Source organism: Tupaia chinensis, unplaced genomic scaffold (genome assembly GCF_000334495.1).
Source record: "Tupaia chinensis unplaced genomic scaffold, TupChi_1.0 Scaffold000350_1, whole genome shotgun sequence".
Lineage (NCBI taxonomy): Eukaryota > Metazoa > Chordata > Mammalia > Scandentia > Tupaiidae > Tupaia > Tupaia belangeri.
Genome location: NW_006159844.1, coordinates 5691085 through 5707700, shown reverse-complemented (window position 1 = coordinate 5707700; position 16616 = coordinate 5691085). Strand labels below are relative to the sequence as shown.

Below are 16616 nucleotides of genomic sequence, written 5' to 3'. Positions count from 1 at the left end.
ATAATTAAAAATTATAATGATGAGATTTAAAGTAGGATATAATTTTTTGTTTGTTTAGTTTGCCAGAGGCACAAGTGCTCTCCAGAAAAAGACAGAGACAGAGGGAAAGGGAGAAGCAACCCCCAGTGGGGCATGGTCACATCAAAATCACTTGTTCTCCATCTCTGTCTCTCTCTATGGCAAAAAAATATATATATAAAAATACAGGTGGACATTATGGGTCCTTCTTCCTGAATCTCTTCCCTGCCAAGGTGATAATTAATTCCATTCCTTTCATTAAATATTCTTGGACATAAAGATCAGATTCTCAAAAACAATTTCTTTCTGTATTTAAACTGTATACTTTTTATTGAAAAAAGAGAAAACCAAGTGGCATTAACTGAGTGGACTATATGCATGGTGAGAATTTCCTGTTTTAATGTGTCTGGTACTAAAGTGTACAGGTCTCTATTTTAGTGCAGTGAAATCTGTCACTGAGAAATTTTGAAAATGTTATTTAAGATGTTAATATTATCTATGGGTATCATTTTTGTGTTGTGTAACCTAAGTAAGGCTTAGAAAGGGGAACATAAGTAGAGCGTCACCTTATAAATCTATATTAGAAGACATGCAGCAGTATAGTTTCATATAGTTAATCCCTTGATAATAGGCCATGTGTTATTGAAAAATAAATGTCAAACAAATTTTCAGTTGCTAATTTATTTGACATGGCTAGCACTCTTCACCCTTCTGCCAAGTGGAATGTACACTTCATGAAGACTATGAGCCTGTCAGTTCTGTTAACTGCTGTATTCCTACCCTGAACAGTTATCAATGTGTAGTAAAAAAAAAAAAAAAGTAATATTTACTGAGTAAGGCTGGTTCTGTGGCCTAATGGTTAAGGCAACCAGTTCCCAAATGGCTGATCTCACAGTTCAAGTGCCAGACCCATTACTCGAGAAATGTGTTAGGCATGGGGATCAGCAGATGACTGATTGTTATATCACTAGACTCCTGTGTCGTCAACTGCAGTTCAAGTCCTGGACCTGGTGACTTAGAACTCAGGTAGGGTGCGAGTGTGTGCGTGCCCAAAATCCCAAGAGGAGAATGGAAGAGAAGGGATTATGGTGTAGCCACCCCACTGGCAGGTGATTTCTCACATTCTGTTTCTCTGTCTCTGTCTGTCTCTCTGGTGAGCGTACACCCCCTATAGCAAAACTCTCTTAAAGAAAAAGAAACATGCTGGGCACATGTGCCTGTGTGCCTAAAATCCCAAAAAGAGGGAGAGGTGGAGGAGAAGGGATTGATTATAGCGTAACCATTCCCTATGAGGGGAGGTACTTTCTTTTCTCCTCCTTCTCTTTGTCTCCCTGTCTCTCTCTGGTGAGAGCACACACACCCTGTGGGAAAAATCTTTTTTTGAATAAATGAAAAATAGGAAGATAATTTAAAAAGCTTAAAAACTTGCACTGAGGGGACAGCAAGCAGCAAGGCAGCTGGGGTGAGGAGGACTACTGCCCAGGCATCCACTGCCCAGGCATTCGCTTCAAGAGCAGGTGAACCTTCAAGGTGCTCTTTGTTGCCACCAATGAAGGCTTTAAGGCTAACCGTGGGGAAATCGCCCTACTGTGTTCCACTACTGAATCCTGCTGGTGCACGTGCACCTCATAGGGGTGGGTAGGGACGTGCAGCTGGAGCTCGTCAAGATCTGAGCACAAAGGGCGAGAACATGGGTGGAGCCCTGGGTCTTCGGAGATGGCAAATAAAGTGTTAGCCCCCATCAAAAAAAAAAAAAAAAAGACACATATTTAAATTTTTAACAGAATTTTTAAAAAGACAAACATTTTCAGATATTTTAATCATATTTATCACACAGAGCAGAACAAAACCATAAATACACATACAACTACTTACAAATATGCAATCATATGTACAAAGAGTGGAAGGGAATATATAGAACAATATGTATTAGGATATTGAGGTTATTTTTTCTTTTTCTTTTTTATACTTGGCAAAACATCATACTGATGGACTACTTCAGTATTAGAGAATCTTATATAAATGAATTTGTTCAAGAGCTTCTCTGTCAATATCCTTTTGTGGGTATACATTATAGTTTAGTGGTATCTCTTCAACCCAGGGGGATAACTGTATATCAGTCTAGAATAAAAAAGATATAAACAAATATCACAAAAAATGATTATATATACATACATATCCCTTTTATTTATTTATTTATTTATTTGAGAGGTTTTTGCTATAGGGTGAGTGTGCTTGCCAAAAAGACAGAGAGCGAGAGAGAGAAAGAAAGCAAGAAATCACCCCCCAGGGGGATGGCCATGCCGCAATCCCTTCTCCTCCATTCTCCTCTCGGGATCTTGGGCACGCACACACACGCGCCCAGAGTGAGTTTAAGCCACTGGGTCCGGGACTGGAACCGCAGTCGACTACTTGGGAGTCCAGCCACATAGCCATTATACCAACTGCTAGTCCCATAAAATTATTATATTTTTTAGAATTTCAAGAAATCACTAATTAGTAATCAAACACAACAGATTTTATTATAATGAGCAGGAGTAAGTTTGCAATGTGCCAATAAAAAATTCTTTGTTATACTAATGATAGACCTGTAGATTTGGGAACTTTAAAAAATAAAGAAAATATACAATAATTTTTTTTTTTTGGAGAGATTTTCACTATAGGGCGCATGCGTTCGCCAGACAGACAGAGAGAGACATAGAGACAGAAAGTGAGAACTCACCCCCCAGGGGGGATGGTCATGCCACAATCCCTTCCCCTCCATTCTCCTCTTGGGATCTTGGGCACGCATGCACATGCGCCCGGTGTGAGTTTTAAGCCACTGGGTCCAGGACGCGAATCACGGTCGACTACATGGGAGTCTAGCAACATAGCCATTACGCTAACTGCTGGTTCCCACAATAATTATTTTAATATAAATAGTTTAATAATTATCATTAGGTTTAGGCCAGAAGGTGTTGTAGTGTTTAAGGTGCTGGATTCCTACATGGCCAACTGTGGTTCAAGCCCTGGACCTGGAGGCTTGAAAGTCATGCCAGGTGCATGGGCATGTGCGTCCAAATATTGCAGGAGAATGGAGGAGAAGGAATTGCAGTGTGGCCATCCTTCCTGGGAAGTGATTTCTCACTTTCCCTCTCTGTCTCTGTTCAGTGCATGCACCCTATAAAAAACACCTTTTTTAAAATTATCATTAGACTTAAAGAATAAAATATTAAAACAATGAGAATACACATAAAAAACCCCACAAACATTTCATATATCCGCAATGATGGTGCTAAGATGTGGAGCGCCCCCGCCCATCGCCCTCAGCGCCTATTTCAAAATGGCGCTCAACGGAAGCCCGCTGAGCGCTCAAAGCAGTAAACAACTTTAAGGAAGTAGGGCAGTGGGGAGCGTGGAGAGCACGGGAACACCGCATGCAACCAATCCTCTTTCGAGGACTGGCTTCCGTGCATGTGGACAATGATCTGATTGGCTAGGGGCCCTTTATAAGGCCCCGGGGAAAGGGAAAGGGGGAAGAACTTCTGTAACATAGCCTGGGGAAATAAAGTGCTGAAGAGAAGACCGTCTCTGGAGTCGTCAGTTGCGCGACACTAAGAAGGCTAATCTTTTTCCATAACCTTCATCAACCCCATCCCCTCACATTATAAACTTGATTCTCACATCATAAAATCTAGGGCTGGGACTAGCAGTTAGGGTAATGGCTATGTCACTGGACTCCCACGTAGTTGACCGTGGTTCGAGTCTCAGACCTGGTGGCTTAAACTCACACCGGGGCGCGTGTGCATGCATGCTCCTAGATCCCAAGAGGAGAATGGAGGAGAAGGGATTGTGGCGTGGCCATTCCCCCAGGGGGTGATTTCTCACTTTCTGTCTCTCTGTCTCTGTCTGTCTGGTGAGCGCATGCACCCTACAGTATAAACCTCTCTAAAAACAACAACAACAACAACAAAAATCTAGGGCCACCATTACATATAAGCATTTAAAGAAATTTTCTTAAATAGGAAAGCAGTAAAGGTATCAAGAGTTTATGGATGGGGTCTAGCAGATGACATAGTAGTTAAGGTCCTAGACTCCCACATGGTCAGCTACAGTTGGAATCCTGGACCTGGAGGCTTGAAAATCACACCAAGCATGTATGCTACGTGCCCAAAATTCTGGGGGCAGGGGGGGGGGATGGAAGAGAAGGGATTGTGGCATGCACTCCCCCACCCCCCACTATTGAGTGATTTCTCACTTTTTCTCTTTCTCTCTCCAGCAAGCACAAATGCCCTATGGCAAAACCAAAAAAGAAAACAGTTTATGTATGAGGACTCTTTCATAAATATCAATTTCTAATGGTTATCTGATCATATTTATGCAGTTAGTATGAAAGCTATTATTTTGGTAAGTGAAAAGCACTAAATTATTTCAACACGTATAGGAATTATAAATTAGAGGTCATATATATATATATATATTTTTTTTTTTTTGAGAGAGCTTTTTGCTATAGGGTGTGTACGCTCGCCAGAAAGAGACAGAGAGACAGAAAGTGAGAAATCATCCCCCTGGGGGGATGGCCATGCCACAATCCCTCCTCCATTCTCCTCTTGGGATCTTGGGCATGCACGCACACGCGCCTGGTGTGAGTTTAAGCCACCAGGTCCAGGACTCAAACCACGGTCAACTACATGGTAGTCCAGCGACATAGCCGTTACACCAACTGCTGGTCTCAGTGGTCATATATTTTTAAATGTACGTTTTTTTTTTACTTTGCCAAAGGGTACATATGCTCACCAGAGAGACAATTCCTTCTCCATTTCTCTATCCTGTCTAGATTTTGGAAAGCACACACACACATCCCTAGTGTGTTTTTCAAGCCACCAGGGTCATGACTCAAATCTCATGGTTGGCCATGTGGGATCTGGTTCCCTTAACTACCAGGCCAAGAGTGGACCCTAAAGTTATGTTTTTATTAGAAGGGAAAAGTAGGGTAAGATCACATCACTCATAGGGTAAAACCTCAAGGGGAGGGAATAAAGGAGGAAACTAACTCTTTTCTTTCTTTCTTTTCTTTTCTTTTCTTTTCTTTTCTTTTCTTTTCTTTTCTTTTCTTTTCTTTTCTTTTCTTTTCTTTTCTTTTCTTTTCTTTTCTTTTCTTTTCTTTTCTTTTCTTTTCTTTTCTTTTCTTTTCTTTTCTTTTCTTTTCTTTTCTTTTCTTTTCTTTTCTTTTTTTCTTCCTTCCTTCCTTCCTTTCTTTCTTTCTTTCTTTCTTTCTCTCTCTCTCTCTCTCCCCGCTTTTTTTTTATTTAAAATTTTATGCCAGAGGGTGAATGCACTTATGAGAGTGAAAAAAAGAGACAGAGAAAGAGAAAGTACCTCCCAATGGAGCATGATTGGGCTGCAGTCCTTTTCCTCCATTTCTCTATCCTGTCAGGATTCGCAGCACATAGACATTTGTACCCCGCATGACTATTCAAGCCAGGCCAGAGTGCAAATCCCAGCTGGCCATGTGGAACCTGCTCTGATGCAAAGCACTTAACTTCTGCCACATGGAGCTAGCCCAATACCTTTTCTTTATATACCTCTGTATTATCTCCCTGACTTTTGTGAAGCAGATCATTGATTTAAAAAAATTAAAGAGGGACCAGCAGATGGCATAATGACTACTTCGCTGGACTCCCATGTAGTCGACCGCAGTTTGAGACCTGGACCCGGTGGCTTAAACTCACACTGGGCGCATGTGCGTGCCTAAGATCCTGAGACAAGAATAGAGAAGGGACTGCGGTGTGGCCATCCCCCTGGGGGGAGTGATTTCTCGCTTTCTGTCTCTCTGTCTCTGTCTTTCTGGTGAGCGCATACATCCGATAGCAAAAACCTCTCCAAAAAAAAAAAAAATTAAAGATCATATTAGTGATTGTATATTTATTTTATTTTTTTAGGTTTTTGCCATGGTGTACATGCTCTTGCTGGAGACCAAGGAAAACTGAGAAATCACCCCCTGCGGGAATGGCTTTGCCACAGTCCTTTCTCCTTCATTCTTTTCTCGGCATTATGGATACATGGACACACATGTGCCCTCATGATTTTCAAACCGCTGGGTTTGGGACTTGACCATGGTCAGCCATGTGGGAGTCGAGTGCTTTAATCACCACGCCAACTGCAGGCCCTATGATTGTTTGTTTGTTTATTTATTTATTTGGGAGAGGCTTTTGCTATAGGGCATATGCGCTTGCCAGAAAGAGAGAGCTAGACAGAAAACAAGAAATTACCCCCCAGGGAGGATAGCCATGATGCAATCCCTTCTCCTCCATTTCCTCTTGGGATCTTGGGCATGTTTGCACACTCATCCGACGTGAGTTTAAGCCACTGGGTCTGGGACTCAAACTGTGGTCAACTGCATGGGAGTCCAGCGACATAGCCATTACACCATCTACTGGTCCCAGTTTTTTAAAGGATCAAATAGGTAGTTAAATTTAGCAGTGTATGCAAGGAAAGCACAACTAGAGGAAATACTCTAATTAAGAAATCCAGCAGTACCTTTCATCTGGAGATCTCAAAGAGTTTTACAAATACTAGTTAATTTTCACATAAAGATCAACTTATTGGGGGAACCAGCAGTTAGCGTAATGGCTATGTCGCTGGACTCCCACGTAGTCGACCGCAGTTCGTGTCCTGGTGGCTTAAAACTCACGCCGGGCGCGTGTGCGTGCGTGCCCAAGATCCCGAGAGGAGAATGGAGGAGACGGGATTGCGGCGTGACCATCCCCCCTGGGGGGTGATTTCTCGTTTTCTGTCTCTATGTCTCTCTCTGTCTGTCTGGCGAGCGCACGCGCGTAAAAATCTCTCCCCCCCCCCAAAAAAAAAGATCAACTTATTGGGTTGAATTTTATTGTTAAATATTGGTCTTGTTTTTTAATGGGAAATCTGAGAAACAAAAAAGAGATCTATGCAAGATTCCAAACTGACCTAGAGGCCAAACTACAGTGTGGACATCCAGTCTATTTGACTGATTCTAGATGCCTCTGTTCTTTTTGTTCTAAGGAACAAAGTTAGGATGTAGTTGTTCCAAGACAAATATTCAAAAGTGTTCATTAACCTAAAACTATAACCCTACAAAATTAAGAAAATTGGGTGATGGCCTAGTTATAGTGGCTTGCACTGCTAAGACAATGGGCCCTATAGGCTAGGACAACATGAGAAGCCTGGATTTGACTCCTGAGCCAACCTAAACTCTAGGCATAGTGGCATGTGCTTATAAACTCAGCAATTTTAGAGATTGAGGTCAAAGGACTGTGAGCTTGAGGCTGGCCAGGTAATACAGCAAGACTCTGCCTAAAAGAGCTAGGCATGGGATCAGCAGTTAGCAAAATGGCTATGTCGCTGGACTCCCACGTAGTCGACCGCTGTTCGCGTCCTGGACGCCGGTGGCTTAAACTCACGCCGGGCGCGTGTGCATGCGTGCCCAAGATCCCGAGAGAATAGAGGAGAAGGGATTGCAGCGTGGCCATCCCCCCTAGGGGGTGATTTCTTGCTTTCTATCTCTCTGTCTGTCTGGTGAGCGCATGCGCCCTATAGCAAAAACCTCTCCAAAAAAAGAAAAAAAAAAAAAGAGCTACGCATGGTGGCACATGTCTATAGACCTTCCTGGGAGGCTGAAGTAGGAAGATTGTGACCTGGGGATACATTATTTAAAGAAAAAAGAAAGCCTGGATGGAGAAGCAAGGGAATCTATATCAACATAAGAATGATCAATTTAGAACTCTTGCAGCCAGTGACTAAATCACAAACTGCTTAAGACATATGGTCTTGCTCTTCTATCAACTCACTATTTTCAGAGAAAACATTTATAGAATACAGCAATGTTATCAGAAAAAAAGGAGGGAAAAAGTTTGTTTTTGGTAAGATCTTTGTTGTAGGGCCCATGAGCTTGCCAGAGAGAGACAGAGATAGAGAGGGAAAGTGAGAAATCACCCCATGGGAGGATGGTCACACTGCAGCTCCTTCTCCTTCATTCTCCTCTTAGGATTTTGGGCATGCCTGTACACATATCTGGTGTGTTTTTCAAGCTACTGGGTCAAGGTCAAACCACTAAGTCAGTCACATGGGATCCAGCACCTTAACCTCCAAGCCACCTGTTGGCCCCATGAAGAAAAGTTTTAAATGCTGGAAAAGAGGCATACATACCTGGAGACCTGAGAGAGAATCTTCAAGACTTGGTACTGTCACTAATAATGATCCTTGCTTCCTTACATTACAGCTGATATATTCCCAGGCTCTACAACACATTAAAAACTGATATGTTAAAGCAACAATGAGACTTACACATCTGTTAGAATGGCCAAACTCTGAAATGCTGACAACAATAAATGCTGGCAAGAATGTAGAGGAACTGGGAACCAGCAGTTAGCGTAATGGCTATGTCGCTGGACTCCCACATAGTCAACCGCAGTTCACGTCCTGGACCCAGTGGCTTAAAACTCATGCCGGGCGCGTGTGCGTGTGTGCCCAAGATCACGAGAGGAGAATGGAGGAGAAGGGATTGCAGCGTGACCATCCCCCCTGGGGGGTGATTTCTCGCTTTCTGTCTGTATGTCTCTCTCTGTCTGTCTGGTGAGCACACGTGCCCTATCTCCATTTCTCTATCCTGTCAGGATTCGCAGCACATAGACATTTGTACCCCGCATGACTATTCAAGCCAGGCCAGAGTGCAAATCCCAGCTGGCCATGTGGAACCTGCTCTGATGCAAAGCACTTAACTTCTGCCACATGGAGCTAGCCCAATACCTTTTCTTTATATACCTCTGTATTATCTCCCTGACTTTTGTGAAGCAGATCATTGATTTAAAAAAATTAAAGAGGGACCAGCAGATGGCATAATGACTACTTCGCTGGACTCCCATGTAGTCGACCGCAGTTTGAGACCTGGACCCGGTGGCTTAAACTCACACTGGGCGCATGTGCGTGCCTAAGATCCTGAGACAAGAATAGAGAAGGGACTGCGGTGTGGCCATCCCCCTGGGGGGAGTGATTTCTCGCTTTCTGTCTCTCTGTCTCTGTCTTTCTGGTGAGCGCATACATCCGATAGCAAAAACCTCTCCAAAAAAAAAAAAAATTAAAGATCATATTAGTGATTGTATATTTATTTTATTTTTTTAGGTTTTTGCCATGGTGTACATGCTCTTGCTGGAGACCAAGGAAAACTGAGAAATCACCCCCTGCGGGAATGGCTTTGCCACAGTCCTTTCTCCTTCATTCTTTTCTCGGCATTATGGATACATGGACACACATGTGCCCTCATGATTTTCAAACCGCTGGGTTTGGGACTTGACCATGGTCAGCCATGTGGGAGTCGAGTGCTTTAATCACCACGCCAACTGCAGGCCCTATGATTGTTTGTTTGTTTATTTATTTATTTGGGAGAGGCTTTTGCTATAGGGCATATGCGCTTGCCAGAAAGAGAGAGCTAGACAGAAAACAAGAAATTACCCCCCAGGGAGGATAGCCATGATGCAATCCCTTCTCCTCCATTTCCTCCTGGGATCTTGGGCATGTTTGCACACTCATCCGACGTGAGTTTAAGCCACTGGGTCTGGGACTCAAACTGTGGTCAACTGCATGGGAGTCCAGCGACATAGCCATTACACCATCTACTGGTCCCAGTTTTTTAAAGGATCAAATAGGTAGTTAAATTTAGCAGTGTATGCAAGGAAAGCACAACTAGAGGAAATACTCTAATTAAGAAATCCAGCAGTACCTTTCATCTGGAGATCTCAAAGAGTTTTACAAATACTAGTTAATTTTCACATAAAGATCAACTTATTGGGGGAACCAGCAGTTAGCGTAATGGCTATGTCGCTGGACTCCCACGTAGTCGACCGCAGTTCGTGTCCTGGTGGCTTAAAACTCACGCCGGGCGCGTGTGCGTGCGTGCCCAAGATCCCGAGAGGAGAATGGAGGAGACGGGATTGCGGCGTGACCATCCCCCCTGGGGGGTGATTTCTCGTTTTCTGTCTCTATGTCTCTCTCTGTCTGTCCGCACGCGCCCTACAGTGAAAATCTCTCCCCCCCCCAAAAAAAAAAGATCAACTTATTGGGTTGAATTTTATTGTTAAATATTGGTCTTGTTTTTTAATGGGAAATCTGAGAAACAAAAAAGAGATCTATGCAAGATTCCAAACTGACCTAGAGGCCAAACTACAGTGTGGACATCCAGTCTATTTGACTGATTCTAGATGCCTCTGTTCTTTTTGTTCTAAGGAACAAAGTTAGGATGTAGTTGTTCCAAGACAAATATTCAAAAGTGTTCATTAACCTAAAACTATAACCCTACAAAATTAAGAAAATTGGGTGATGGCCTAGTTATAGTGGCTTGCACTGCTAAGACAATGGGCCCTATAGGCTAGGACAACATGAGAAGCCTGGATTTGACTCCTGAGCCAACCTAAACTCTAGGCATAGTGGCATGTGCTTATAAACTCAGCAATTTTAGAGATTGAGGTCAAAGGACTGTGAGCTTGAGGCTGGCCAGGTAATACAGCAAGACTCTGCCTAAAAGAGCTAGGCATGGGATCAGCAGTTAGCAAAATGGCTATGTCGCTGGACTCCCACGTAGTCGACCGCTGTTCGCGTCCTGGACGCCGGTGGCTTAAACTCACGCCGGGCGCGTGTGCATGCGTGCCCAAGATCCCGAGAGAATAGAGGAGAAGGGATTGCAGCGTGGCCATCCCCCCTAGGGGGTGATTTCTTGCTTTCTATCTCTCTGTCTGTCTGGTGAGCGCATGCGCCCTATAGCAAAAACCTCTCCAAAAAAAGAAAAAAAAAAAAAGAGCTACGCATGGTGGCACATGTCTATAGACCTTCCTGGGAGGCTGAAGTAGGAAGATTGTGACCTGGGGATACATTATTTAAAGAAAAAAGAAAGCCTGGATGGAGAAGCAAGGGAATCTATATCAACATAAGAATGATCAATTTAGAACTCTTGCAGCCAGTGACTAAATCACAAACTGCTTAAGACATATGGTCTTGCTCTTCTATCAACTCACTATTTTCAGAGAAAACATTTATAGAATACAGCAATGTTATCAGAAAAAAAGGAGGGAAAAAGTTTGTTTTTGGTAAGATCTTTGTTGTAGGGCCCATGAGCTTGCCAGAGAGAGACAGAGATAGAGAGGGAAAGTGAGAAATCACCCCATGGGAGGATGGTCACACTGCAGCTCCTTCTCCTTCATTCTCCTCTTAGGATTTTGGGCATGCCTGTACACATATCTGGTGTGTTTTTCAAGCTACTGGGTCAAGGTCAAACCACTAAGTCAGTCACATGGGATCCAGCACCTTAACCTCCAAGCCACCTGTTGGCCCCATGAAGAAAAGTTTTAAATGCTGGAAAAGAGGCATACATACCTGGAGACCTGAGAGAGAATCTTCAAGACTTGGTACTGTCACTAATAATGATCCTTGCTTCCTTACATTACAGCTGATATATTCCCAGGCTCTACAACACATTAAAAACTGATATGTTAAAGCAACAATGAGACTTACACATCTGTTAGAATGGCCAAACTCTGAAATGCTGACAACAATAAATGCTGGCAAGAATGTAGAGGAACTGGGAACCAGCAGTTAGCGTAATGGCTATGTCGCTGGACTCCCACATAGTCAACCGCAGTTCACGTCCTGGACCCAGTGGCTTAAAACTCATGCCGGGCGCGTGTGCGTGTGTGCCCAAGATCACGAGAGGAGAATGGAGGAGAAGGGATTGCAGCGTGACCATCCCCCCTGGGGGGTGATTTCTCGCTTTCTGTCTGTATGTCTCTCTCTGTCTGTCTGGTGGTGATCTCTCACTTTCTGTCTCTCCGGCAAGTCATGTGCTTAATAGAAAAAAATCTACCAAAAAAAAAAAAAAAAAAAAAAAAAAAGAATGTAGAGGAACTAGGGACTAACAAATAGTATAGCTGTTATGTCACTAGATTCCCACGTGGCTGACCAATTCGAGTCCCAGACCCAGTGGCTTCAAAATCATGCTGGGAATGTGTGGAGAATGGAGAAGGGATGGCCATTTCCCCTGGGGTATGATTTCTCGCTTTTTATCTCTCTGTCTATCAGGCAAGCACACACACCCCTCTCAAAAAAAAAAAGAATGTAGAGTTATTAGAATTTCCATTCATTGCTGGTGAGAATCTCAAAAGGTACAGCCATTTTGGAAGATAGTTTGGTGATTTCTTACGAAATTAAACATACTTTTACCTTCTAATGCAGCAACTGTAGCCTTGGTATTTACTCAATTACTGAAAACTTATCTCTACACAAGAGCCACACATGGATGTTTACAACAGCTTCATTCATAATTGCTAAAACTTGGAAGCAACCAAGATGTATTTTAGTAAGTAGATAAACAGAAAAACTAGTATATTCACACAATGGAATGTTATTCACTACAAAGAAATGAGCTATCGAGTCATGAAAAGACATGGAAGAACCTTAAATGCGAATTAATAGGTGAAAGAAGCCAAATTGAAAAGGTTATATATTGTAAGATTCCAAATATATGACAGGCTGGGAAAGGCAAAACTGCTGAGATGGTAAAAGATTAGTGGTTTCTAGCGGTGAGGGGAGAGGGAGGGATAAATAGGTAGAACATGGAGAATTTTTAAGGCAGGGAAAATATGATATATGATACTTTAATGGTGGATACATATTATTATATGTTTGTATTTATATATATGCTGAATGTACATCAAGAGTGAAACCTAGGGGCCGGCAGGTGGCATGGTGGTCAAAGGCGCTGAACTCCCACATGGTCAACCATGGTTCAAGTCTCAGACCTAGTGGTTTCCTTCTTACTTTCCCTCTCTCTGTCTCTCTCTCTCTGGTCAAATTGTAAAACAATAATAAATAGTAAATACAACTAAAATAAAATAACTAAAATAAAAGAGTGAAACCTAATGTAAACTATGGATTTTGGATGATAATCATATTTAAAAATATAGGTACATCAACTGTAACCAATGTATTCTTTTGCTGGGAGAGATTGGTAATGGGGGGATTTGCATGTGTAGGGGTTGGGATATGGGAAATCTCTGTACCTTCTTCTCAATTTTGCTGTCAACCTAAAAGTGCTCCAAATAAAAATATTTTTAAAAAACTGGTTGAATCTAAAGCATGCCCTTATCAATGGTTCTGTTACCTAGATTAAAAAATAAGATTATGTTAAATTTTAATAGATACTTGAAATCTTTTCTTAAGGGAGGATGATATGAGCAGAGAATACAGCATTGGCAATACCAAGAAATCCAGATGGGCAAAATGTTTGCTCCCAGGACAGCAGCAACCTATTAGAAGCTGACAACTCTTCCTGTTCCTAAATGGATGCTGGCAAAGTTAGGACCTTACAGTACTGAGGAGATTAATAAGATGAGTATTTAGGTTATAATAAGGTATTGTGAATAGGGGCAAAACTCAGTTTCAGAACTGGATCAGCAGTAAAAGCCCCTTAAACTCTTTATGAAGTAGGTCAGAATTGGTTCCACAGACTGGAACCAAGGTGAGGTTGAGAGTGAGGATGAAGAATCGTGGAGAAACAAAGCCCATACAAGCCTGAAACCTAATGAAGACTGATAATAAGAGTAAAATATGTTGATTAATCTTTTAGAGTAACATCAAGAGTGCAATGATACTTAACTTGGCTGTCAGTAATATTCAGTGGAAAGACTTTTGGTATAACATGGCACTTGAGAAGTTACCATGATCAGCGAATCTGAGAGCATGAAGGAAATGCCAGGGATATGTGTGTGTGTGTCAGAGGACAGTGTATGTTTGATCTATTCTTTTTAACTATTAGTGTAGACACAAACTGGATTCTTATACTGGGCATGAGTTCTAACAGCACACCACACTGTGGGGGAGCTATGATCAAGCACTGCAGGGACATGCATCTCTTGCAGTTGTCCAGTAGGCAATAGTATCATTTCTATTTATTTTAGTTACAGTAATGGCTACTAGGCTTAGCTCTAGAGCTTATTAGGCAAAATAATACGATGTCCCTTAAGCTAAATATAAAACCATGTAGCAGTCAGTAAATGTCATTGTGTTTGGGCAAGAGCTGTCATGTTGTTTTAATGTGGTAACTAAAAGTGACATATTTTATAAGTTTCTTTAAGAAGAATGAAAAAGCAGAGTATATTGGCATGGTTGGGCATGGCTCAATCTAACACTTGCTGATTCCAGTAAGCTGTCACTACAGTAGTTGTATGTGTCTCACCAACTGAAAACGTATACAGAGGTAACTTTTTTTGGTGGGGAGAGTTTTTTTTGTTTGTTTGTTTGTTTGTTTTTTGCTATAGGGCATATGCACTTGCTAGAGAGACAGAGACAGAAAGTGAGAAGTCACCCCATCCCCACCCCGGGCCCAGGGAGATGACCATGCTACAATCCCTTCTCCTTCAGCCTCCTTTCAGGATCTTGGGCATGGCGCACGTACACGCTCCTAGTGTGAGTTTCAAGCCACCAGGTCTGAGACTTGAACCACAGTTGGCCTCATGGGAATCCAGCACCTTAACCACTACACTACCTGCTGGCCCCAAAGAGATTTAACTTTTAAACTAAAAATTACTCAATGAGGGTCAGGTGGCGTGATGGCTCGAGTGCTGGACTCCCATGTCGCTGACCACGGTTCAAGTCCCAGACCTAGAGGCTTGAGAATCATGCTGGGTGTGTGTGCATGCATGCTTAAGATCCAGAGAAAAGAATGGAGAACAACTGTGGCAGAAAAGAATGGAGAAGGGACTATGGCATAGCCATGCTCCCACAGGCTGATTTCTCACTTCCCTCTGTCTCTGTTTTTCTCTGGCAAGCACATACACCCTATGGCAAAAACCTACAAAAAACTCCCCAAAAAAACAAAAAAACTTTGAGTATGAGATAAGGTATTACCCTGTTAAAAAAGGTCTACTGTATTCTGAAGACTAAGTCTTTCCTGAGTGTACACTTTTTATTATTGTGATGTATTTTGTTTTTTCCTTACAAAGTATCTGCTAAAGTAGCATCATTCTTTCTTTTAAATATTTATTTATTTATTATTATTTTATTTTGACTAAAGAGAGACAGAGAAAGAGATGGGAAATGAGAAGGCAAACTGCCAGGTCTGGGACATGAACCACAGTTGGCCATGTAGGTAAGAGTCCAGAACCTTAACCACCTCACCATCTGCTAGTCCTAGTAGTAGCATTCTACTTGTCCAGATTCTGATTAAAGTTATGAATTTTCTGGCCAGCAGGTGGTGGTGTGGCTAAGGAACTGGATGGCCATATAGCTAACCATGGTTCAAATCCCTGACCTGGCAGATAGAACAATCACGCTAGGCAAGTGCATGTGTGCCCAGAATCCCAGAAGAAGTAAGGAGAAGGGATTGCAGTGTGGCCATCTCCCCGGAGGAGATGTCTCATTCTCTCTCTCTCTCTCCCCAGCAAGCACAAAACCCCTATGGCAAAAAAAGGAAAAAAAAATAAAAGATTATGAATCTCTAGGGGTTAAAAGCTGTGTTGTCCATTTGCTTTCACTTTCTGTAAAATAAAATATACATAATCAGATTCGTCAGAATAATTCCAATACCACAATGCTTTACTGTATCATCTAAACTTGCTTCTAAATACTGTCATTCATAATGAAGGTAATTAACCACAAGAGGCTAAAACCCATCTATATTTCAAATTCATTGCACTAGATTAATTTAGGGGAAATAAGTAAACAATGTGCTAACACATATTTGGTGAATGATGTGAAGTTCATGAATGAATGTACCAAGAAAAGTTTTTAAGACAACCCATATATGCACTAATATTTAATTCTCCAACAATTATGCAGTGTTTTGGGTAACATCATTAAGAGGCAAAAAGCTAGTCAGATTGTCTGTTGGAAATCACGCTAAAAGAGGCCACTGTGATCAGAGCAGTTTTGGTTATGTTGTGTTTCTAGTCTTTAGCCTGTGACCAAAAATAATCAGCCATTCTTGGTGAGCTCTGATTATCTGATTAACTTTCTGCTGAACAAGATTCTTTCAAAATTATTTCAGCTATGACTTTCATGGTGACACTAACCCAGGAGTAACTGGGAAGTGTGTGTGTCTGTGTGTATAGAGGTGGGTTAAGAGGAGAAGGATGTATGGAAGGTCAAGTAGTGGCAAAATAAAGAGGGTAGCTATTCAGGATGCCACTCAGTATTAACTATTTATGTCCATAATTATGTGCATTTTTATCTCTGCAGTGGAAACCTTACTGATATACTAATTCAAACGTATTACTGCAACTCCTTTTCGTGCATATGGAAAAGTTTTCCTGTACCTAGATTTACAAATATAACACTATAAAAAGTAAGAAACTAACAAGCCTAATTGCCAGAAATCAGTATCTCAACTATGGCTATTGAAATTTTTAATTAGAGAATCTTATGTCCTGAATAGCCACAAAGCATCAATTATAGAGGGTAAGTCCAAAAAGCAATCATAGATTTGCTAGATTTCCTACTATTTGAATTGTTGAATAAACTCCAGAAACCTACTACTGATTTTTAAAAAATTATTTTATTTAACTTTATTTATTTTAATTTGACCAGAGAGGGAAAGA

The 16616-nt window shown here is 41.8% G+C and overlaps 1 protein-coding gene across 1 annotated transcript in view; it reads right to left on the bottom strand.

Annotated features, from left to right (window-relative positions):
• Positions 1-1818: 1818 nt before the first annotated feature.
• LOC102498492 (uncharacterized) overlaps positions 1819-16616 on the bottom strand; it is a 50481-nt gene continuing 35683 nt past the window's right edge. The window contains exons 7-8 of the mRNA XM_006152380.2: positions 11401-11491; positions 1819-2139 (exon numbers count right to left, since the gene is read on the bottom strand). Of these exons, the coding sequence (XP_006152442.1) occupies positions 2023-2139; positions 11401-11491 (208 nt within the window). The 3' untranslated portion in view covers positions 1819-2022. The remainder of the gene's footprint in view (positions 2140-11400; positions 11492-16616) is intronic.